This window comes from Rhinatrema bivittatum, chromosome 4 (genome assembly GCF_901001135.1).
Source record: "Rhinatrema bivittatum chromosome 4, aRhiBiv1.1, whole genome shotgun sequence".
Taxonomy (NCBI): domain Eukaryota; kingdom Metazoa; phylum Chordata; class Amphibia; order Gymnophiona; family Rhinatrematidae; genus Rhinatrema; species Rhinatrema bivittatum.
In genome coordinates, this window is record NC_042618.1 from 166,655,031 (window position 1) to 166,679,970 (window position 24,940).

The window sequence follows — 24,940 nt, forward strand, 5'->3', positions numbered from 1 at the left end:
AAGCTGAAGTTGTCAGTCAACCATGCATGGGTTTATTACCCACTCGGGACCATAACAAAACTGACTTCCCAATAACTATCATGCAAATCAGCGTCACCTCACAATCTCACAAGGCCAAAGAGGCTAATCCATGAGTGTAAAGATCTGCAGAGAGCCTCCACCAGCCAAAAAAGCAACACAAACTCATTACATGTAACAGGCATATCCAGCATAGCTCTCTGCTTCAACGGCAGGGGAGAAAGTCCAATACTTCACGCATATCCAGCAAAGCTCTCTGCTTCAATGGCCGAGGGAATGAAGAAAAGTGGATCTATATACAGACAATAACCAACAAGGACTGAATTACATAGTCTGGGTAAACAAATAAGCATGGGTGTAGCTTGCTTATTGCGGCGGTTACTACCCCTAACTAATTAAGCTAGATATTCACTTAGATGCAGTTCCAACACTGCTCTCTACATTAATGGTGGGGGTGGAAGGGAAATAGAACCAAAAGGTTACTAAGAGCCAAGACTAACAGAAGTATGAGAAAAAAAAAAAAAGTGCAAAGCTTACTGGGCAGACTGGATGGGCCATTTGGTCTTCTTCTGCCGTCATATCTATGTTTCTATGTAACAGTTCTCAGACATTCCTAGGATACAGTAAAGCACCCCCCCCCCTCCCACACACACACACACACACACACAGATTCTCGACTGCCTGCTAAAGCAGCAGAATTAGACTGGTAGAGATCTTAGGGCAGGATGGTGACGTTGCTGCTTTGTAGCACTATATCTCTGAATCAGATGCTAAGAGGAAGGAAGAAAAAAAGAATGGAAACAGTGAAAATTGTGTAACTTTCTAACATGAAATAATACAGAGATGAAGGAGGAAGTGACAGTACCCTGCAAGATGGCTGCCTGAGCTTCCCATTATGTTTTGATAAAATCCTGATTCTACTCATTTGTTGAGCATCCTGGTTATTTTTTTAAAGTGGATATAGAGTTATGACAGCCACCCAGAAGAAGCTGGTCAATTTAAGAGAATTTTCTTATGCTGGAGGCCAATAGAAGGCGGGCTTTGCAGGGTTGGCTGAGGAATTTGCAACCGAGAATGAACAAGTTACCTGGGTGGATTTCCAAAAATGGTTCTGAGATTTTAAAGCTGATATAGCTTCGGTGAAGAGTGAAATACTGGATACTGTGACTGATTTATGGAAGGATATTAGTGAGATTGGCAATAGAGTGGAGGAAGCTGAGATGCATTTTGAGGAGCAGACCAACATAATGATACACTTACAAAAGAAATTCCAGCGCTTAGGGAGGGCAAATGGAGGACTTGCAGTTAAGCTTGGAGAACTTGAAAATCAGTCCAGGAGGAGTAACTTGTGCAACCGGGGAGTCCCTGAAAATGGTAAGTTCATTGACTGGATATGTGCCGTGTTTTTGGAGTCGGACGGCTCTGAGCCTTCTCACGTGCATATAAGGTGGAGAGGGCATATAGAACTTTAGGGGCACCAATCAACAGTAAACCAAGGGATACTGTGGTTTGTTTTCATCACTTTACCACTAAGGAGGTTATTACAAAGAAAGCCAAGTCCTTGGGCACTATACAGTGGAAAGGCCATGTGACAGCAATTTTCAATGATTTATCGCCTATCACTTGAAGAAGGTGGGAACTAAAATGTGTGATGGACTCTCTCAAGGCTCAAAATATTTGCCTCAAGTGACTTTTCCCATTCGGCCTCGCTTTCACTATTAGTGGGGTTACTATGAGAGTTCGTTTGATGGAGAAAGCTTTGAAATTGCTGGGAGATGCTGAAGCAATGCGAAATGGACACCAAGTGTTTACCTCAGCAAAAGTATTCCTGCTGGCGAAGAGTCAGAGGGGTGGGGGGGGGGGACGAGACTCAAATGTAACTCTGGTGAAGATGTACTTGTGGGCCATCTTGGGGGGGGGGGGGGGGCGAGGTTATCATTTCTCATTTAAATGGGTGTGTTTGATCTAGCCTCTTCCAACATTTTTGAGTAAGATGGTAGAGGGGATATGTGCGTTCACTTTGCTATGGGAGAGGAATTTTGTGGGCTAATCTTCTATTGTCTCTCTCTTTTCTCATGTTGGCTAATCTTAAAGTGTCTTCTTTAGATGTTAAAGGCTTTGAATTCCCCTAAGAAACGCCAGCTTCTATTTAAAGAAGCCAAAACATTGTATCAATTTCCTTTATTCAGGAAACTCATTTGAAAAGCAAGTGGAAAAGCTGATGCATAAGAAATTGTTTCCTTACATTCTTTATGCTTCTCATGTGGTATATTCTAAACATAATGGGGCTGGTATTTTAAAGTTCAAAAGATTCACTTTTTTGATGTCTTGGAGGTGATAAGGGATAAAGAGGGGAGCTAGATATTATTAAAGTTGAAGAGTGATGGCATCATTTTTTTCTTCTCTCAATATTTATGGTCCTAATATAAATCAGATTTAGTTTTTTCTGTCCCTGAGGGATACTCCTATTGAATACTTGAAGGTCATTTGATTGTTGGGGGTGATTTCAGTATAACTTTCTCCTCTATTAGATAATTCTAAGAGTTGTGATGCTCATTCAAGACTACAAAGAATCGAGCTTAAGCATTTTTTCTCTTCACTAGGATTAATAGACTTGTGAAGGGTGTACAAATCAGTCTATTAGATTATACTTTTTATTCTAAGTCGCATATTCTAAAATTGATTTCTTTTTAATGAGTAAATCACGTCTATCAGAGGTACTGTCCTCTGCGTTAGGACCTATCATGTTGTCTGATCATGCTTCTGTCGTGATTGAATTCTTTTTCAAACAAAATGACAATGGATGTTGTTTTTAGAGATTAAATGGTTCTTTATTAAAAGATGTAGCATTGTGTGAGCAATCGAGAGCGGATTTGCAGGATTATCTTCAGTTTGATGATCAAGAGGGTATTTCTGCTCATAGACTATGGGAATACCTTAAAGCTATGATTCATAGAAAATTAATATCATGGGCCAAAAAGGAAGAAAGGCAATTGGAAAATGACGAGTTGACCAAGTCAATTCAGTGAGTAGAACAAATGCATAAATGCAATGGTAATCCTAAAATCCATGGTAAATTAGAGGCAGAGAAGGGGAAACTGAAGGAACTTTTGCCTCGTTTGAATTCAGAAACAAGGCCAGCAGGCTATTTGCTTGTTCATTGAAGCAGGTATAGACTAAAAATAAAATCACCAGGATTAACGAGGGAGAGGGGTGGGTTATTTTTATGGCAATGATGGTTTTATCAGGACTTATATACTAAAACTACTTTATTAATGATGAGGAGATGAATAGGTATCTGGATCAGATTGTTATGCCTATGATCTCTCCTGATGTATAATCCAGATTGGAGACAGAAATTTCTGAGCCAGAAGTGTTGTCAGCTATTGGGTCATTAAAGTTGAACAAATCACCTGGATTGGATGGTTTTACAGCTAAATTTTATATGAAATGTAGTGGCATTCTTGTGAAACCAGTTAAAGCTGGTCCTCCTTCTATGAATCTGGCTGGGATAACAGTTCTTGCCAAGCTGGGTAAAGACAGCATGTTATGTAGGTCTTATGAACCCATTTCTCTTTTCAATTTGGGTTTAAAAATCTTGGCAAAAGTACTAGCTTCTTTTTTGGGGTGTGCTATGCAGGAGTTAATGCATGATGACCACTCTGGATTTGTTCTCAAGAGACAAGCTGCTGATAATGTTTGAAGACTTTTGAATTAGGTCTGCTAAACCCAACATGGGGCGAATTTCTATGTTGCTTCTTGCAACTGATGCAGAGAAAGCCATTTCATTGGGGGTCAGAGGTACCTCAGGTTTAAAGTATTACAGAAAATGGGTTGGGTCCCGATTTTATTGCGTGGATAAGGGGGTTATATTTGCAACCCCAAGCATGCATTAAGATTAATGGTAGGTATTCTGATATCTTTTCCTTAGGTAGGGGTACTCAACAGGGATGACCTCTTTCTCCTCCATTCCATGCTATTGTTATGGAGCCCCAATGAGAGCGCATGCTTATTATGGGGGATCTCTCGGGCATAGAGGTGGGGAATGACATATTCAAGATTTTCCTTAATAACATAAGAAGTTGCTTTACTGGGTCAGACCAAAGGTCCATCAAGCCCAGCATCCTGTTTCCAACAGTGGCCAATCCAGGCCATAAGAACCTGGCAAGTACCCAAACACTAAGGAGATCCCATGCTACTGATGCAATTAATAGCAGTGGCTATTCTCTAAGACAACTTGATTAATAACAGTTAATGGATTTCTCCTCCATGGACTCATCCAAACCTTTTTTTAAACCCAGCTACACTAACCACATCCTCTGGCAATAAATTCCAGAGCTTAATTGTATGTTGAATGAAAAACAATTTTCTCCAATTAGTTGCCAACTTCATGGAGTGCCTCCCTAGTCCTTGTAGTACCTGAACAAGTAAATAACAGATTCACATTTACCTGTTCAAGTTCCTTCATGATTTTATAGACCTCTATCATATCCCCCCAGTCATCTCTTCTCCAAGTTGAACAGCCCTAACCAATTTAGCCTCTCTTCATAGGGAAGCTGTTCCATGCCCTTTATCATTTTGGTTGCCCTTCTCTAGTGCAAATATATTTATTTATTTTTATTTTGTTTGTTAAGATTTCTATACCACTATTCAGTCAAGCCGTCATAGCGATTTACATGTTTTAAAAGAATAAAAGAATACATAAATTTATCATAAATATATCCCAAATAAAACAAGAGTAAAATACAATATGCTAACATTATTCATAAGGAGATTACAACAAATAAAGTGTAATAAAAGAGTTAAATAAGAGTTCTTTGCCTATTTTCCTTCCAAATTCTCAAAAGCAATACCAAACAGCCATGCGGCGAACAGAACTGCACATAGTATTCAAGGTGCGGTCTCACCATACAAAGGATTTATGACATTTTATGTTTTATTCATCAGTTCCTTCCTAATAATTCCTAACATTGTTTGCTTTTTTGACCGTCGCGGCATACTGAGCTGACAATTTCAGTGTATTATCCACAATGATAACTAAATCTTTTTCCTGGGTCGTAACTCCTAATATGGAATTTAACATCGTGTAACTACAGGATGGGTTATTTTTCCTTATATGCATCACCTTGCACTTGTCCACATTAAATTTCATCTGCTATTTGTACGTCCAATCTTCCAGTCTTGTAAGGTCCTCCTGCAATTTATCACAATATGCATGTGATTTAACAGTTAGCTTCTTCAGACTGTTTTCTCGGTGCTAACTTGGAATGGACTTTTGATCTCATCTGATCTCTGCCTGTCTTGACCTCTACTTGGACTCCGACCTTGCCCGACCGCTGACCTTGGCCTGACCCATACCAAGAAAAATTTTGCCAGCCGAGAGTGCAACTGGAGGGACTTTCCTCCTGCTGGAGGGAATTACGGCCAGAGGGACTGCTCAGAGCCTGCCAAAACACCTGAAACTACTTCTCCACGCCCCCTGTGATGTGATCGAACCGGGACTGGTTAAAACCAGGGGGCTGCGGCGTGCAGCTGCCGGTGCGCTGCCAAAGGAGTGCACCTAAGAGGGCACACTCCTTGCTGCTCTCTAGCTAACATTGGAGATTATTCCTTGAAGATACATGGGCAGGAAAAGGAAAATTAAGGTATTTCCTTCGCTTCCAATGCCTGGGCGGTTAGGGGGCCTATGGATAGTCATATAATACGTAGAATGAATGTTTCCTTAAACCTTAACCAAGATGTATCTTTTTCCTTGGGCTCAATACAGAGTCCCGGCCACCATTCATCACCTCAGAGTCAAGGCTATATCTGATAAAGATTTAAATATTTTAAGTGTTTCCTTGATTGATTCAATTCCTCAAAATAATGAAGTGGCTGCAGTAGGGGGAGGCTTGGATACCTCTCACCCGCAGCCATTTCTGATGGAATAATAATGGAAGCTTCTAACATTGAAATACCTGATTTAAACAATGTGACCTTGCTAGATGTTTGGAAGTCAGTAAATAGTATGCAGAAATTATTAACCCAGGCTTTGACTCAATTTGGTTCTTTTAATAATGAGATTAAAAATTTGCTTCAAGATCATGCAACTTGATTAGTTAGTTTGGAAAGTAATTATATGGTGATAAACTCACAAGTTTCAAATTTATAAGCAGCTAATACAGCATTTGTTAAGGATAGTTTGGTGACTTCAAGACAGCTAGAGAGTTTAGAAAATGTAATAAGGTCAAAAAATCTTCGTTTTTTTAAACTTCCCAATTACTAGGTTATTGTCAGCAACAGAATTGCTACGGAAATATCTGGGTGAAGTTTTACAAATCTCTACAAGCAAAGAAATAGCGTTAACTAAGATATTCTATGCCCCTAGATCCAAAATTAGTCCTTTGGGTCCTGAGGTTGGAGTAGTTATGATACAGGGAGGTAGCCTGAATTTAATTTCTTCTCTAAAAGCTTCAATTTATTATTTTTATATACCGACATCTGATCTGAGATATCACATCAGTTTACATTCAGGTACTGTAGGTATTTCTCTATCCCCAGAGGGCTTACAATCTAAGTTTTTGTACCTAAGCAATGGAGGGTAAAGTGACTTGCCCAAGGTCACAAGGAGCAACAGTGGGACTTGAACCCTGGTCTCCTGGTTTGCAGCCCACTGCTCTAACCACTAGGCTATACCTCCTCCTTCGATGGATGATATTTCTACAAGGGCTACCCTCTTAGTAACCTTCAATAGTGAGATTGATAAAAATATAATCCTACAAAGATATTTTAAAAACAAGGATTTTCTCTTCTGCGGAAGGAAAGTCCATGTTTTTCCAGATGTGGCTAGACTCACCCAGATGACAAGAAAACAATTTCTAGTATTAAAAGACAGGATTTGGGAGTCACGTGATGTGGTGAGCTCAGTGGCAGCTACGAGACTGAGCTCCGGTCATCACCCCGGATAAATCCTCCACCATCTTCTCTTACCAGGCTTTCCCCGTGACATCTCTATAGCTACAGCATTCCCGCTGCCCCAGTGTTGCAGTGCAAGTATTTCTCTTTCCCCTTATGGCGACCCGGACGGCGTGAAAAGAAAAAGAAAGCAAGGATCCCAGACGTCAAGATGACCGCCGCACATCCTGAGGACAATCAACCCGCTGAATCCCTGGAAGAAAAAATATCACACGCGGTAGTGGCTGCGCTAGACATCGGTTTGCACCAGCTATCCGAACAAATTGCAGAGGTGCGTGCTTCCCTCACTGACTTTGATTCCCAAATTGAATGGGTGGAAGGACGCGTTGCCCTCGTGGAAGACGACACAGGGGCCCTTCGCCGCAATAATTTGAGGTTTGTGGGGTTCCCAGAGGCGCTCACAGAAGTGGACCTCCCTCGCCTACTAGAAGCATGGTTGTTGGGCCTTGTTCCGTTGCTGGCCTCACCATCAGGGGGTCTGTTTGAGCGTGCACACCACAAGGGCAGAAAACCGGACGGGGAACAAAATCGACGTCCCAGGGTGATAATCACCCGCTTCTTGCATTTTGCCCATAAATCGCTGGTTTTACAACACTACCAGAAACAAAGGGAATTCCTTTATGAAAACACTAAGATATTGGTGTTTCAAGATTTCTCCCCAAGTGTTACGGCTAAGCGCAAAGAATTCACTGGAACATGTTCAGATCTCATTGCTAAGAAAATTAGATTCTCTCTCCTGTACCTGGCTCAGCTTCGCATCTCCTACCTGGGGTCCACCAAATCTTTCATCTCTGCCGTAGAAGCTAAAGCCTATGTACAGAGTTTGCCAGACCCGGTCGCTGGGGATCAGCCTTGATGTATGACATAGAACCTAGAAGATGGTGAAATTATTTTATTTTTGATGCATAACCCACCTTGGTCCACATTTGTCCCGGTCACTCATGCCGGCGCACTGTAATTCTTTCTGTGGTTACACTGTGCACTATGTCTATAGCCATGCACGGACTTCTATTTCTACTTGGTAGATGCTCAGCTTAAAAGAAAGGGTTTTGTCGTTAGGTGCTTTATTCCTACTTAAATTTCCATGCAAGTGTTGCATTACTCTAAATGGAAATAAGTTTATCTTCTATGATCCTACACATTTTGAAAAACTTTTCTTCTTGATAAAGAGTTGAAATCTGAGTGATTTAGAGAATTGTTGAGGATTTGATGTAAAGAATAGAAAATGTTGTCTCTCTTAAGAAACTGATATTTTGTTTCTTCTTTACTATTGCTTGGTGTAGCACTCTCCGTTTATAATGAGGACTAGAGAAAAGATATTGGATTGATAATCCATATTGCGTTGGTTGTTTCTTTGTATTTGTGAAAACCTTATTTCATGTATTTTATCGATATAAAAAAAATTGATAAAATCTTAATAAAATATTAATTTAAAAAAAAAAATTTGCCAGCCACCAGAACCTGCAGGCTCATCCCAAGGGGGAAGTGGCTGGCCAGGCGGAAGACCTTGTTCTGCTCTGCCATGAAGCCTTGTGCTACGTCTATAGGGGAAATCCCCAGACCCAGCTGGCTAGTCCATGACAGACACAATGTCAAAGAAAGCAGTTTCTGCAGTTGAAGCATAATGTTCTAGAGTTAAAAGTCACTTTCTTCCTTAAATTTTCATGCAAATGTCTAATCATGTATCAAAAGAATACATTTGTTTTACTGACCCTCTTCATTTAGAGATTTTCTTCAAAGATAAAGGCTTAGGAAGAATTATTATCTAATAGGCAGTGTGTTTAGATGTTGCTATCTCTTATTTGATTTTTTTTCTTCGTGTTATTTTCTTTTATCAGCTCTCCCCCCTTTTGGAGATGGGGGGGGGACGACTAGTTTGTGTTAATGTTAAAATATTGTATTTCTTTAAGTAATTATCCTGCATATAATCTTCTCAGTTATTTACATGATTTTCTTTTATTTCATTTTTTACAAATGGAGAAAAATTAAAATAAAATAAATAGGCACGAGATAATTTAAAATATTTAGGGGTGCATATTAGGGCAAATTGGCAGGGTCTGTTTAACTATTAATTGCTAGTCTATTCAGAGATTTGGAGTCTCATCTTGATCTTTATTGGCTTGGACGCACTACGCCATGAAGATCTCTTTTTTGCCTAAGTTGTGTTGAATACCTGCCAAAATTGACAGAGGAAGTTGTCCAAATTCTCCACCTGAGGGTCATTCCATTCCCAAAGGAGTGCTGCCCAGACTAGAGTAGGACCTGCCAGAAGAGATAGCGTAAAGGTCACCGTAGTTCGGTCCGAAGAAAAGCTGGCAGCCTGTAGATCAAAATGCATCCTGCACTGATTGATAAAACCTCAGCAGGCCCTAAGATCCCCATCATACCTGGAAGGTGGCATGAGATGCGGCATGCATCCCAGATGCTGGGCACGAACAGCTAGAGGAGTCACCAGTGCAGGTGCATGAACCTGCATGGATTCCATTCGGGTTACAGGCCTTAGAGTATACCAGTCATATTGTTGAGCTAGTCTTGCTGCTGCTGGACCTGGAAGACCAACCTTGAAATATCCTGAGCTGGAAACGCGTCCATTGAGTTTATGGCCTCAGCAAATGGTGTGAAAATGGTTGATGCAGCCCAGCAGGAGAACCTATTAAGTCCATGCTGACAGCTGGTGAACTCACACTTACTAGAACTGGAGCTAGGGCTTCACCTATATCAGCCCCCTTCCCAGCAGGTAGAGCCCATGGGTTCCAGGAGCCGCCGGGGCTTAGACGAGAGACCCATAGGGAGTGATCAGACAAAGTCAAGTCTCAGGAAGAAGTTAGGGCTGGCAGCAAGTAATGGTATCTGGGTCCAGACCAAGGTTGGGACAGGCAGCAAACAATTAGTATCTGGATCCAAGCAGGGGTCAAGGCAGACAGAAGTCCAGAAGAGTAGTCCGTATCCATAGCAGAACTCATAACCAGGAATCAGGCAGAGACGAACGGACAAGACAAGGCACCCAAACACAGACAACTCTCTCAATTGAAGGGACATCAAGAAGAAATTTTCCTTGGGACCATAAAGAATGAGTGGGCAGATACATTTTCAATAAAATCAAGAGATAATTTGGGCCATCCTGTTTTTAAAGTTTTAAAAATCATTAACAATATTTTAAATTCAATTCACTGTTTCATTAGAAGCCAGTGAAATTTTTTTTTTTTAGTACCAGCATAAGAACTCAAGGGTCTTTACCAACGATTAGACATGCTGCAGAATTTTGTATAATCTGGAGGGCACGTGTGGAAGATTTAGGAAGCCCAATAAATGAGAAATTACTACTTACCTGATAATTTCCTTTTCTTTAGTATAGACAGGTGGATCCAGAACTTTTAGGTTATGTACTCTACTAGCAGATGGAGACTGAGCAAAGCTGACACCACAGTATGTGTACTCCAGCAGTGACATCAGCCTGCCAGTATTCTCTGCAAAAGCAAACTGTGGACAAACTAGCAAAAACTTGATTAATAACAGACAACCATTCCAGCACTCAGCCAACAGGAAAACACTGAGCTCAGACAAAGAATGTATAAACACTAGTCTAGGGACTGGATTAACACTTACCAGTAACCCCTGTAACACACAGCCAACCAGGAGGACAACAGCACAACCTGGCGGCAGCCAAGGGCGGGAAGGTGGATCCACCCGTCTATACTAAAGAAAAGAAAATCAATCAATTAAGTAGTAATTTCTCATTTGTTAGCATTTAGACAGGTGGATCCAGAACAAGTGGGACGTACCTAAGCTAGTCCCGAACAGGGCTGGAGGCTGCCCACGGTCCTGTCAAAACCGCACGTGCAAAGGCTGCGTCCTCCCAGGCTTGCACACCCAGATGATAATACCTGGAAAAGGTGTGTAAGTAGGAGAGCGTCGCCACTCAGCAAAATGATGATGGGAGACAACAATCTAACCTCCGCCCATGACACTGCCTGAGCCCTTGTGGAATCTGCCCCAACCTGAGTAGGCAACGGCTGCTCAGCAGCCACATACACGGCCTTAATGCAGTGAGCTATTGTAGCTCTCTGGCCACTCCTGCACAAGGACATCGATGCCCAAAGCCTTTGGATCTCTCCTGCGACTGAAGAAACAAGGAACCTTTGCAGTGCAAGACGTCGTCAGAAGGTCCAGACATGGAAAGCCCCAGCGATCCACTATCAGCTGAAATGCCTTGCTTTACAATTCCCATTCTCCTAGATCCAGTCTCTGCTGAGAAAGTCTGCTCTTACATTGTCTTTTCCTGTAATGAGACTGTGGGCTCCAACGAGACTGCAGGAAGTGCTAAGAGGATGCATATGTGCCTTCGCCCACAGCCCCACGTCCAGGGTTGCTGGCATCAATCCGAGCACCTATAGACAAGACCACGATGTTGGGCGTACTGTGTTCATCAATAGGCACACCTATGTCATCAACTTCTGAATATGACCCTCTGGCAGGAACACCCTGCCCTGCTTCGTGTCGAATCGAACACAGAGATACTCTTGCGACTGAGATGGCTGAAGACTGATTTTTGGCCAGGTTCACCACCCAACTGGACGTCCAACCAGGTGCCCAACTAAGCATCCAACTAGGCGCCCAAAAACTGGATGCACAACTGGATGCGCAACCAGATGCACTCACAAGAACTGACGGGCCTGAAGAGGGCAGCCTAACGCAAACAATAAAATGTGTGAAAATGCCACCGCAGACTATACCACGTGGTGAACAGAGATAAGTCTAGGAGTGGGGCCCTAGCTTTGTCTTGCCAGGAGCCGTTCCTTCAAGTGACTCTGGGGGCAATACAGCTGTGTACCGTTCCTGCCTTTTTGCCAAAAGTGGTTTCATATTTTCACTTGAATCAGTCCATTTCCTTGCCATCTCTGGGCAGGGAAAGAGGCTGCTCAACCCCGCCCGGCTGCCTACATCCCCTGAGCTCCCCTGGAGGCAGGAAGGAACCATTGGATCGGCGAGCCAAGCACGGAGACCAGAGGAAGGAGGAATCCCTACAAAACTCCTTCTCTGTTGCACTTTTCTCTTTTTTTTTTTTTGCTTTACCTGGGCTCAGCCCATCCTGGTTGAGAATAGAATCAGTCTCCGGCTGTGGGGGGAGAGGGCATAGACCGTCACTGCTACACTTGGCTTCCTGTGCCCGCTTGCCTTTCAGCTGTCTTTTACATCTAAGTCCACGTTGGCTGAAAACCAGCTACGGACCAAGGCACTCATCTGAGGGAAATTCCAATCACCTCAGGAATTCTCAACTGAGGGAGGGTATCACCACAGGAGAGTGGGGCAAATTAATTTTCTTTCTTCTTTTCTCCTTTTAAAAAAGCTTTAAGCAATCCTCAGTAGGGAGGTGCACATTCACCATCTGCTGGAGATGGAGAATACTGGCAGGCTGATGTCACTGCAGGGGTATATATACCGTGATGTCAGCTTTTCTCCATCTCCATCTGCTGGTAGAGGTGCATAACCCACTTGTTCTGGATCCACCTGTCTTCACGTTAAGAAATAATAACTTACATTAATCTATCACTGTAAGCCCAAAAGCTTGTACTACAGTGCGAAAATCCAAGAGTGTCTAAGTGACAAACTATCTTATTTCTTGTAACACTTGACAATGGAAAAAAAAATACAGCTGAATATCATCAGCATAGATTTTAAGCATTATAGATTTCCTATCTAGTATAGAACATAATGGCTGCAAATAAATAGTAAAAAGTGCTGCGGAGGGGACAGCCCCTTGTTATAGCCCTGAAGGGAGCACAAAGCAAAGCGAACAAATTACATTCATAATTCCAGATAAAACTGGAACCAAGAGAGAAGTGTCCCCCTCCCTCAATTCCCCAGCCCTTCAGCCTGTCCAATAAAATGGATAGTGTCAAAGCTGAGGATAAATATATTAAAAAAAACCCCAAAACACTCAGCAATTATCGGGGTATCTGCATCAAACTGTTCAAGAAGAAAATTCAAAAACAGAGATCAGGGGGGGGGCTTCTGTTCTGTGCTTTACTCGAAACCCACACCGACAGGGATGCAAGTACAGCAGAACAACCGCGGCTAGGCCACTTGGTTACCAGTATCGTCAAGTTGTAAATTTAAATGCCCGAGTCCGGTTTTCAAGGCTGCAAGGAATTGGTTCCGCAAAGTTGAAGAAAACATTGAAATGGTATGAGACAAGCAGGAGCTTAAGGTGGAAAGGGAAATCTCAGTTACAAATTCCATCAGCAAAATGTATGAGACAATCAAAACTGCTGAAAAGATCATTTGGCAGTATTACGCCAGTGTTGTGGAATGAGCTCCCCCTTGAATTGAGGGAGGAAGTCGATAGCGTTGAAAACTTGGTTTAATGTCTCAATCCTTTATGGCAAGGGCGTAGAACGGAACACTGAGAAATGTAGGCATCGAGTCCTGCAATGTTATGCGAGGTTATTTTTTAAAAATATATTATTTTTATTTTATTTGTGAATTAATTGAAATGTTGGAAATATCGATACTGTTCATCACTGAGCGATTTTTAATCAGTGAAGCTATTTATAAATATTCATTTATTTTATTTAATATCTTCAAGAAATCTGCAAGCTGACAATAAGGAAGGGTTCCTACTGATTTCAAAGACAGTTGTAAAGCTAATAATTGAAAATGCTAAGCTTGCTACAGATTTACCATTTAATTACTGAAAGCAAATAAATCCTCTTGGAGGGTATATAAGATTGATAATGGACATGAATCCAAGAAACTATCAGGTCAATGCAATATAGTGCGCTCGGCTGAGTGCACTACTTAACACGCGCATCCAAACCCCTTATGCAATAAGGGGATTAGCACGTCCAAACGCGTGTCCTAACCAGTGCATAGCTAATAGCGCTCATCACATGTAAATTCATGTTGATGAGGCTATTAACTATTACCCCCCATGCCAAAAAAAAATAAAAAATTGTGCACCCCAGAGCAGGCATTAATTCTTGAGGAGCCGCTAAAATTAACAGAAAAGCAGAAAATACTGCTTTTCTGTTCCTCTGGCTTAATATCATGGCAATATTAAGTTGGAGGAACAGAAAAAAGGAGTAAGGAAAAAAAAATTAAAAAAAAAAAGTCACCAGTTAGGAAAATGGATGCTCGTAAAATTGAGCATTTGTTTTCCTAACCTGCACTGACAGCCACCTCTCCTGGGCTCCCGCTGCCGAGGAGGCGCTAGTGTCTCCTTTTTACCACAGCAGCCCATTTACATAGGGTGCCCCGGAGAGGTGCACTGGCACACACCGGGCCTTCATCTTCGCAGCGAATGGTGCGGGTCCCGTGGCATGCCGGTGAGAGAGAATGTGTGGTGGAGGGGAGTGTGTGAGAGAGCAGGAGGGTGTGAGAGAGCATGGGGGGGGGATGCCGGTGAGAGAGAGAATGTGTGTGTGAGGGGGGATGACAGAGAGCATGGGAGGTAAGAGAGCAGGCAGGGGGATGCTTGTGAGAGAGAATGTGTGTGTGAGAAAGGAGAGGGGGTGTGGGGGAGTGCGAGAGACAGCTTGGTAAATAAACTTTGCCAGCCCTCGCTTTAGCAAATGTGCCTCCACGTTCCTTGCCCTGGGTGAAAACAATTTTGTTTTTCCTTTTCAGCTAATGCTTCCATGCAAGAGCATATGTGCCAATAAAAAGGCTCACCGCCCAGGCATAGAACGGGTACACTTGCTAGTAATCCTATAATCGTGTTGTATATAAAGATATTGTTTGTACGGTGCAAATAGTGGGAAGAGTACACCAATGTAGTCGCTTACTCTTTTCCTTTCCATGTTGTTTGTAATGTTCTTGTGTATGAAAGGTTTAATAAAAAAAAAGATTTGAAATATAAAGATATTCTTGTCTTCGGGTGCGTCATTGTGTGTTAAGTAAGCTTATTCATCTGGAAGTATCTAGAAATTCATCCCCCTTCAAAATTGTTGAAGTATAAGACTCTTTTCTTAATCCTGAGCTCTTTTTCTGCACAGATTACTGACAAGTTATAAAAGTATTATTTTGCTAGCATATGACACCTGAAAAACTACATAAAATAATATCCACACATTGATGGTGCCTGGTGGAACTGTGATCAGGTGCAGAGTTATTGGGGGAGATGATAAATATAATTGACAATGTTGCTGACACTGTTTTACCTAAAGATCCCTGTGTTTTACTATGTTTGTGTATGGATGCCTACTTCCTGCTTCTATTTTCATTTCATTATGGGGTGCTGGGGTTCGGTCAGGAGTATTAAGCTGAAAAAAATGTATGGTCTACTATGATTGCTGTGTTCTGCTGATTTTGTAATATGCTATGGTTGTATTTTACTTTTCTTATCAATTGTGAAAGGCAGTGGTTCAATAAATATTGATTTAAAAAAAAGAAATAGAGGAATGTGGTGGGGTGAAAGAGTAAAGAGACAGGTGTGAGGGGAGTGGGGTAACTGGATCACTATCACATGCGCAGCCCACAGACCCTCTAGGTAACCTGTCTCATGAACTGAAGCGTAAACTCTGCTTACCAGAGTCCACATACAAAGGTTAACCGCTCCAGCTGTGCCCTCCCAGACTCTGGCGCCGAGGCCTCTTACTTTTCCATGGCTTTGAAGACCTCTGAATTCATCTTTTGCAGTACTCCAGAAGAGTCTTGGGATTATTTAGCGGGAGACAAGGTTGGAAAAACTCGGCATACTCCTGCTGGTTTCTTAGCCTCAGTCTTTGTACAGAAATGTACAGACTCTTTGCTGGATGGAGGGAGGGGGAGAAACTGGTTAAGCAGCAACTGAAGGGTGAGGCTCCTCCAGGATGTGGAAATGCCATTAAGGACACGTCACCTGCATTGGGGACAGGTACTCGCTGCTGGCCGAACCTGCTTCTCTTAAGGAGCTATTAACCCTGGAAGCTCAGACAGACTGACAGCATAACAGCCTCAAAAGTAAGATCCAGGCCATTTAACAAGTCCTTCAGCTGGCTGAATTCGATTGCAGAAAAAAATCGTTTGAATCCCAGGGACTCAATCATTGCTCGTGCTGTGAATCAGGGCAACCAGGATTCAAATCCTGCTGTTGCCCCTTGTGACCTGGGGCAAGTCACTTCTCCCTCCATTGCCTCAAGTGCAAACTTAGATGGTGAGCCCATTGGGGACAGAGAAATACCTACAGTACCTGAATGTTATCCGCTTTGATGTGCCTGATAGAGTGGAATAATAAATAAATACAGGCCACCCAGCTGAGGCTCTGAGGAGCAGCCGCAAGCCATCAGAGTCCCAAATACTTGTCCAGAGGAGACTGGCCATGGCTTCCCCTAGACAAAATATCATGGGGCATTGGGGGACAAGACACGCCTACACATGAGCACCCTGTTAGCAGATTTCTGAAGGCAGACAGGTGACTCTGAAGGGACTGGTATATCCTGCTTTAGGCAAGTTCATATTCAAAAATGGAAATGAAAAATACACCTCTGACTCGTCCAGGCCTTAAAACAATTTTAGGTACAGTACAAGTATCACCCTCTCCTCTTCCCTCCCTAGCCTCAATGACTGGTTTGTTTGGTTTTTTGGGGTTGTTTTTTTTTAGCTCCTGTTATGGCTATGTGAGTAACAAATTGTTTACAAGCACAAAACCAGAGTTACTGCGACTAACAATCTGTGGAAGCCCGAGACACAGCAGAGACTATGCTTACATACACCCACTGAACCCCTCAAATCCCCTGAACTTCACCAGGGCATAGACTCCCCACAAACTCTACCATGCCCTTCTAGGGCTCCTGCTGTGTAAGGAGTGAATGCCAGATGTTCAGAGGCACAGCAACAGGCTTCCAGCTCTATGGATATGTTTGGCTGCAGTCTCTAGGTCTCATAATCTGTGATGCCTTTACAAATCAGAGTAACTAGCACTGAGAAGGCACAAAGCTGACCACAGCCAATTACAATCTGTATCTGCCAAAGGTAATCTCCAGCAACTTCCCTCATCCTCAGCTTCTTACATTCTGCTCTTTAAGCTCAAGGTGAGGATGTTCAACATTCAAAGCAAGAGAAGGGGTTAAATACAACTGCATTTTTTATCTGTTAAGAAAACAGGTTCTGTTCAGTGTGTGATACCAAGCAAACTTTGTCCCCAGTAAGATAATGAAAAAGACTGGATAAGAGAAGCTGCTGCTGCTGCCTCCTGCTCACAGAGAGACTCCAGCAGGATGCTGACACCCCCCCACCTGATTGGTATTAATGCCTAGTCACAGATAGCACCACAGCTCGGCTTTTTAAAACTCCCATCTACCTGCAGTTTATGGTCCTATTTTAAATCATATTCCAGAATGCAACATGACAAAAATGCAACACCTCACACTGCCCATCCCTGTGAGCCAGGGGGTGCCTGAGATAGAATTCAGCTAATGCTCCATTCTTAGGGGCGAGCGGCCAAAGCATGATTCAGTTTTTATGGTACAGGTAAAGAAACACAGCCAGCTTGACAAAGCAATTTTCTGATACAGAATTAGAAACAGATTCCATTGTGCAGTGTTTTCCCAACCCTCTCATGGAGGCACACATAGCCAGTTGAGTTTTAAGGATTGCATGAGAGATTTCCATACACTAGGTGTCCAAGCTATGGAATTCCATCTCAAGCATATTTATTACAGATATCCTGAAAACGATACCAGTTAAGTGTGCCTCCAAGAGAGAACTGAGAAAAACTGCCATAGTGTTTGGATGGGATAAGTAACCAGAAAACACAGCATGTCCCAGTTTTCCTTACATTGCTAACTACACAGCAACACCCAGCAAGAAGGCCCTTAATCACCCTCTCCAGATTCTTCTGCAGTTAGCCAAAAAAGAAAGGCTTGGCTCACTGGACCTTTAACTAAGAACCTACATAAAACAGCAACATATACCCAAGACAAACAGCAAGTGCCCAACTGACATCCATGGTACAACACCACGAGCAATTGGCTCAGCTCATAAGAGCCGGGAGTTTCTCAGACTTTGCAGATTGGGGGGGGGGGGGGGGATGTAAAAACAATGAGGCAGGTCTTATTTCTAACTCGAAATTCCTCTCAGTCCGTGCTCTTCTATCTGCAGCTCTCAGACCCTGGGATCAGGACATCCGCTCATTAGTGTTAATGTCGGAAATATCCACGGGAATGCAATGGAAGTAAGAACAGAAAGCAAATGCCAACGAAGATCAGGCTGATCTTCCATACGCCAGCGTGAAGCAGATGAAGAAGGAGGCAGCGTAACACCAGTAAGGCAGCAGCACTGAACCAGTCTGTACACCGTAAGACGGGACAAAATAACGCTCGCATCAATCGCATAATACCGCTAATGATCAGGGCCGCAAAGTCGGCCTTCGCCGCGGGAGACCCGGGGGCCTTTTTGAAAACGAAAGCATTGAGTGGCAGCGGACAGTTCATTTCCCCTCTCCTGTCCGCCCCGGAAGAAAAACATCGGTGGCAGCGGCCGGCACAGTCAACTCTCTCTCACCCCCTCCTTTACTCACCGGCTCCTATCATGCCGAAACAGCAGGAGGAGGACGAGGACGGCAGCCTGGCAGCTCCTCCGGCGCCTCCTCCTCCCTCCTTCCCTGCCAGGCCCTGAGCGCCGGACTCTGCACCTCGTGCTTCCAAGCGCTGCCAATCAGACGCCGGCGGGGGAGGAGCTGCCAGGCTGCCGTCCCCCGTTAGGAAATGACAGGAGCCGATGAGTAAGGGGATGCGGGGGAGGGGGCGGTGAGTGAACAGGGGAATATGCGGGATTCCTGGGGTGGGTGGGGAGAGTGAAGGGGGGGGGGGGGAAACCAGGTGAGTGGGAGGTTTGAAGGAGGAGGGAACTGGGGTGGGGGGTTGGGGGAGGGAGTGAACCGAGGCGGGAACCAGGGTAGGTGATGGATTTGTTGGGAGGAGGACATGAAAGCAGTAGAGTGAAGAGATCAAAGGGGTTTTGGAAGGGGGATAAGGGAAAGAGGGGATGGGTGGCTGAGTCTTACTTATTTATTTATTTATTTATTGTTTGTTTTTGTTATACCGAGTTTCACGATAGGCATCACATCAACCCGGTTTACAAATAACAAGGAGTGTAAAGCATAACCTAACGTAAAAATCAATATTTTCAATAAGAACCTTGAACTTTAAATACAGTGAATCAGAAAAAGGGAGAGGGAAAGTTACAAAAAACAAGGAAAATAAACGGGATGGAAGGGGAGAAATTGAACAGCACAATATTTACATTTCAGCCTATTGATACATTAGAATAGCAAGTGAAAAAAATAAGACTATGAAACGGTACATAGGTAATCAAATGAATAAATATGACACAGTTGTGAATGGTAATAGTATGATAAATATTCAGCAGGAATTAGTGAGAGAGGGTTTGAGGTTGGTTGATTCGTGTTTACATTCCATTATTGCATAAGAGTTAGTGCTAGTGAGAGGAGGTTTTATTCAAGGCTTGGAAATGCTTTTTTGAAAAGCCAAGTTTTTAGTCTTTTCCTAAATGTTAAAGAGCATGGCTCTTGTCTCAAATCAGGTGGGATCGAGTTCCAGAGAGCTGGACCTGCTGATGAGAAGGCTCTGAGACTCAAGGATTTATGTTGGTAGGTTTTGGCCTTTGGAATTTGGAGTGACTCTTTGTAGTGTTCCCTGATAGGCCTGGCGGAGGTGAATTTTTTAAGTGGTATTTGTAGGTCGAGTTGCGTGTGTTGGTTGATAGTTTTGTAAATGATGTTAATGGTTTTGTACATGATTCTATAGTGGATCGGAAGCCAATGGAGGTTTTTGAGAATAGGTGAAATGTGGTCAATTTTCCTGGAATTTGTAAGGACTCTGGCTGCAGAGTTCTGAACCATTTGTAAAGGTTTGGTGTAAGAAGCTGGGAAGCCTAATAGTAATGAGTTGCAATAATCTAGTTTGGAAAAGATTATTGCTTGCAAGATTGTTCTGAAGTCCTGAGTGTGAAACAGCGGTTTTATTCTTTTCAGGATATGTAATTTGTAGAAGCAATCTTTGGTGGTTTGGTTAATGAATGTTTTGAGGTTGAGACGATTGTCTAGGATGGCTCCTAAGTCTCTTACGTGGGTTGTTTGAAGGAGTGTGGGTGGTTTAGGAAGTGTGTTATTGTTTTCCGGTGATATGAGCAGGAATTCTGTTTTCGAAGCATTGAGTACAAGGTTTAGACTGTTGAGGAAAAGTTTAATTTCTAATAGGCAACTGTCCCAGTATTCCATTGTTTTTGAGATTGATTCTTTTATAGGGATTACGATCTTCCTTTCTTCCTTCACCCCCATCCCTATTCCTCTCTCTTTCCTCATCTCTTCTTCAGCCCAATCTTCCCTCCTCTTCCACCCCATCCCCCCTTTCTTCCCACCTCTTCCCCGATCTTCCCTCCTCCTCCCCACTCCTGATTTCTCTTCCCTCCTCTTCCTCCTTTCTTCCCATTCCTTATCCTCCCTGAATCCACCATCCTCTCTTCTCTCTGTACCCTTCTCCGTCTCTTACGCCCTACCCCTCCCACCTAATATTCCTTCTTCATTTTTCTCCTCTGCAATCTTCTTTCTTCCCATTCTAGATCTCTTTCCCTCCTTCCTCCCCAGCCTTAATCACTAAGATCCCTTTTCCTCTAATAAAAAAACAAATAAATTAATTGGACACAAAAATGTCAGAAAATGATTTGTATTAAGTAAAAAAAAATCTATATAGAATTGATTTATTTAAATTGCAAATATGTGCAAAAATATGCAGATTTCCACATAATTGCCGCAGAATCTTGAAAAATCTTCTGCAGAAAATCAGGGGCACTCAAAGTGCACTCTGGCCTGCCCAAACAACCAACCCCCTTTCTGTAAGCCTGCTGGATCCTGCAACCCCTTGCCTGAATGGTTCTGTGTCACACTATCCGATACACTTCCGGCAGCTTCATTCTATCGCTGGCAGAGTACGGTGCAGTGCTGGTAGCCTCGCTCCACCTTTCAGTCAGGGAAAGTGAATGGAAACCTTTATTCGCTCAGGAGTGCCAAGTGAGGGGGCAGGGACTGCTTCCCTCAGGAGCTCTATGTGCCATTGCCTTTGAGAACAGATTTCCTACTGAAGGCCTCAAAATAAAAATACGAGAGGAGAGCTGTGCCAGAACTGCTCAGTGACAGACATTGTCTCCCTCTTCTGGATGGGCTTCATGTGCTTATCCCCAAGGCACACTGGCTCCATGTGCATATCCAACTTTGTACACTCTGGAGCACAATAGAGAGAGGCGGGCCAGCCTTTCTCTATTGTTTTTCTTTTTTTCCCCAAACCTTTTCACACAGGGGCCGATGCAATAAGACGCATGTTCAAGACGGGTGCTCATATTGAGTGCCTGTTGTCCTAACGTGTGTGCAGCCACATCCCCTGTGCGCCCCATGCAGTATTTAAATGAGAGGAAAATCAGGGCATTGTAAAAAAGGGTGCGCTAAGGCAGACTTGTGTGTCTCTGGTGCTCAAAGGTTTATTGCATCAGGTGCCCACAACTGCAACAGGTGCTCAATACGTTGGTCCATTTTGATAAAGCTTCTTTTTGATTATTTTGCTGCAGTGCTGATTTCAATGCTGAAGTTTGGTTACTGTGACTCCAACATCGCTCTAAGTTTCAATAGCAAGAGGAAATGTGGAAAAAAGGATTTGCACTCACAAAGCGGGGAGTAGCTGGCTTGTTACGGCGGTTACTACCCCAAACCAAATAAGCCTGATACTTCACTTTCAATGCATATCCAGCATAGCTCTCTGCTTCAATGGCAGGGGAGAAGAAAAACTAATACTTCACGTATATCCAGCATAGATCTCTGCTTCAACGGCAGGGGAGAAGAAAAACTAATACTTCACGCATATCCAGCATAGATCTCTGCTTCAACGGCAGGGGAGAAGAAAAACTGATACTTCACGCATATCCAGCATAGCTCTCTGCTTCAACGGCAGGGGAGAAGAAAAAACTGATACTTCACGCATATCCAGCATAGCTCTCTGCTTCAACGGCAGGGGAGAAGAAAAAACTGATACTTCACGCATATCCAGCATAGCTCTCTGCTTCAATGGCAGGGGAGAAGAAAAACTGATACTTCACGCATATCCAGCATAGCTCCCTGCTTCAACGGCAGGGGAGAAGAAAAACAACCAATAAGGGCTGAAAAACAGTCTGGGTAAAACAAATAAGCATGGGTGTAGCTTGCTTATTGCGGCGGTTACTACCCCTAACTAATCAAGCTTGATCACTGCTCTCTACATTAATGGAGGGGGTGGAAGGGAAATAGAACCAAAGAGCTAAGAGAAACAGATAAGTTTGCGACTCTTCCCACTCCATAACCCCTAATGTGACTTTGGAACATATATTAAATGCTATTTCCACTATGGAAAAGTCTATTGCTTCCCTGACTGTTACAGTCAGGGAAAGCATTGATCTGAGTCATGGATTGGAAAAAAGACTGGAGAAAACTGAATCCATAACATCTGTATTGGAAAAGAAAACAACTGAAATAGAAAAGATTCAGATGAATTTGATTAAATCTGAGTCTATACAAATGACTAAAATGGAAAATCTGGAAAATCTCGTAAAAAGGAACAATATAAGAATCTTAAATTTTCCTAAGATGAGATTATTATCACACCGTGAACTGCTTAGATGTTATTTTACAAATGTTTTAAAATTTGCTGAGCAGGATATTCCTAAAATAAAGAGAATATATTATATACTCCAGCCAAATGAAGTAAAATCATGTTTAGATCACAGGGAGAATATGGAGGATTCTTATGATTTAACCAACATCCTAGAAAAATCCTTTGAATTGGAAGTGAAGGAGAGAGCTACTCTATTCGTTCAATTTGACTCATCTGTGGAAAGAGATGTGATCTTGAAGTTGTTTTTTCGAAATCAGAATCAAAAATTCTATGGTTTCACTGTGAAAGTTTTCCCTGATCTTACTAAAATAACTCAGTTAAGAAGAAAACGATTCCTGGAAATGCGGGGAGAGGTTGTATCTAGAGGGGGGAAATTTCTCTTACGATTTCCATGTCAATGTTTAATCATATATAAAGATTCTAGGTATAAGTTTAAAGAGCCGGAACAATTACGTACATATCTCGATTCTCATTCCAGTCAGCCTGAGGGGAATTAGGCACATAGAATTGTGCACAGGTTAACTCAGAAGCTTATGTTATTGTTTAAGACTATCCTTAAATTACTGCTTATTTCAAATTGTCTCTCCCCTATTTCTTATAATATTTTGGGCTAAATGGAAGGGATGTATTTTTTATTACATATATTTGTTTCTTAATAATAATTGTTTTTTCCCTTCTATTGTGAAATGCTGATTATCTGTAAAATTTGTGAAAATTCAATAAATAGATAATTAAAAAAAAAAAAAAAAAAGAGAAACAGATAAGTATGAGAAAAAAAAAATGTGTGAAGCTTGCTGGGCAGACTGGATGGGCCGTTTGGTCTTCTTCTGCCATCATTTCTATGTTTCTATAAATCAGGTGCCCATTGCTACGGGCGTCTAACTTGTGCAGTCAGAAGAAAGGTGCACTTCTTTTTGATAAATCGATATACATATATTCTCCACTGCAACAAGTAAATTTAAGAGTCAGGATGAACCTAAGGAGGTGGACACATTTATCACAACACAGAGGTCCATATTTTTAAATGTTTCTCATGAGCCCTTGACTGCGATTTAACTTTACTCCACCTCCGTAGCTGGAGTTAAATGCCTCATGTTAAAAAATGTGTGTCGGCTGCCCAGCCTTTGGATGCACTTTCCTGCATCGGAGGGTAATAGTCAATGTTACATGGAATTTACATGCGTTGGGTGCTATTGGGTACGCATTTGTTAAGGTGTGCGTTTTGGGTCTGCTCTTCTCTTTACTGCATTGTACGCTTTTCTTGTGCGACCAAAACACGTGCCCAACTGCAAGTAAACCTGTGCGCCAGGCTGGGCAAACCTTATTGCATTAGCTGCACAGGTAGTTAATGTCAAGGCAGTGAATGGGATGGGTGTGTGTGACATTTCTTTTAAAGATTTGTACTGTGTCATGTGGCCTGCACAGAGGTACAATTTGCAGGCAAAGGCGACAGATTTGCACAGCTAGCAGCACTGTGCTAGCCAGGCACTCGGAGATGCATGTATCTGCAAAGGTCAAGCAATTTGGTTCTTCTTGCAAGGACCCTTGATGAGATCTTGTCCCATGGTCAGATTCCACCCTGCCGAGTATTCCAGAATCAGAGACAGGCCATGTTTTCCAATTTCCCACAGATCTCTGAGCAGAGCTAGTGCCCTGCAGTCAATGACCAGGAGCACAACACTTAAGGAATTGGTACAGATGCTATGCCAAAACAGACAACACTCCAGCTCACTCTGGCTGCCCCAGGGTAAAAAAAAAAGCAGAGGCAAATTTTAGCTAAATAAGAGATTCCAGCCAGGAACAGAGCCAAATTAATAAGATAGACAGAAGTGAAGACATTTCCTAAATCTGCTGTCAGATAAATGGTTGAATTAGCACAAGATTGAGGCTTGTGAACAGTAAAACCAGTGGTGATTTTCTATTTAAAAAAAAAAAAAAAAAAAAAAAAAGTTCTAAGTTTGACCCTGTGTTGACTTCCATCATTCACACTGGCTGCAATGGGGCAAAGGAAGCAAGATCTGAAAGGTTTCAGATCGATGACCAGACAGAAAATCAGCACCACGACCACTGTCAAGCTTTCAGACCAGGTCACTGCTACCACTTTGCTGTGTGTCCATGCTGTATGAATCACCTTCACATGCTTGGAAGTTCTGGAATTTTTGGAAAATCGGGCATGGGCTGAAAGTAGAAATATACAGGATGAAGAGAGGAGGGAGACCAGACTGGGTAATAAGAACACAAGTTCCTCTCCCCTTTGAAAGCAAGACAGAAATCCACCAGACTATCCATCCCAGAACTGGCTGCATGTACATTTCTGAAATACCAAAAATCGT

At 42.7% G+C, this 24,940-nt stretch overlaps 1 protein-coding gene across 4 annotated transcripts in view; it reads right to left on the reverse strand.

Annotated features, from left to right (window-relative positions):
* The window catches only part of CANT1 (calcium activated nucleotidase 1), a 31,354-nt gene extending 12,735 nt beyond the window's left edge, over positions 1–18,619 (reverse strand). Inside the window, exon 1 of one of the 4 annotated variants that reach the window (XM_029599146.1) lies at positions 18,470–18,619. Coding sequence is in view for 1 of the 4 variants with exons in the window: in XM_029599145.1 (XP_029455005.1) it covers positions 15,500–15,511 (12 nt within the window). In the remaining 3 variants the exon portion in view is untranslated. Of the gene's footprint in view, positions 1–15,499; positions 15,732–18,289; positions 18,427–18,469 lie in introns of those variants that run through there. The other 3 variants (XM_029599148.1, XM_029599147.1, XM_029599145.1) reach the window with 3 other exon arrangements.
* Between the last annotated feature and the right edge of the window lie 6,321 nt (positions 18,620–24,940).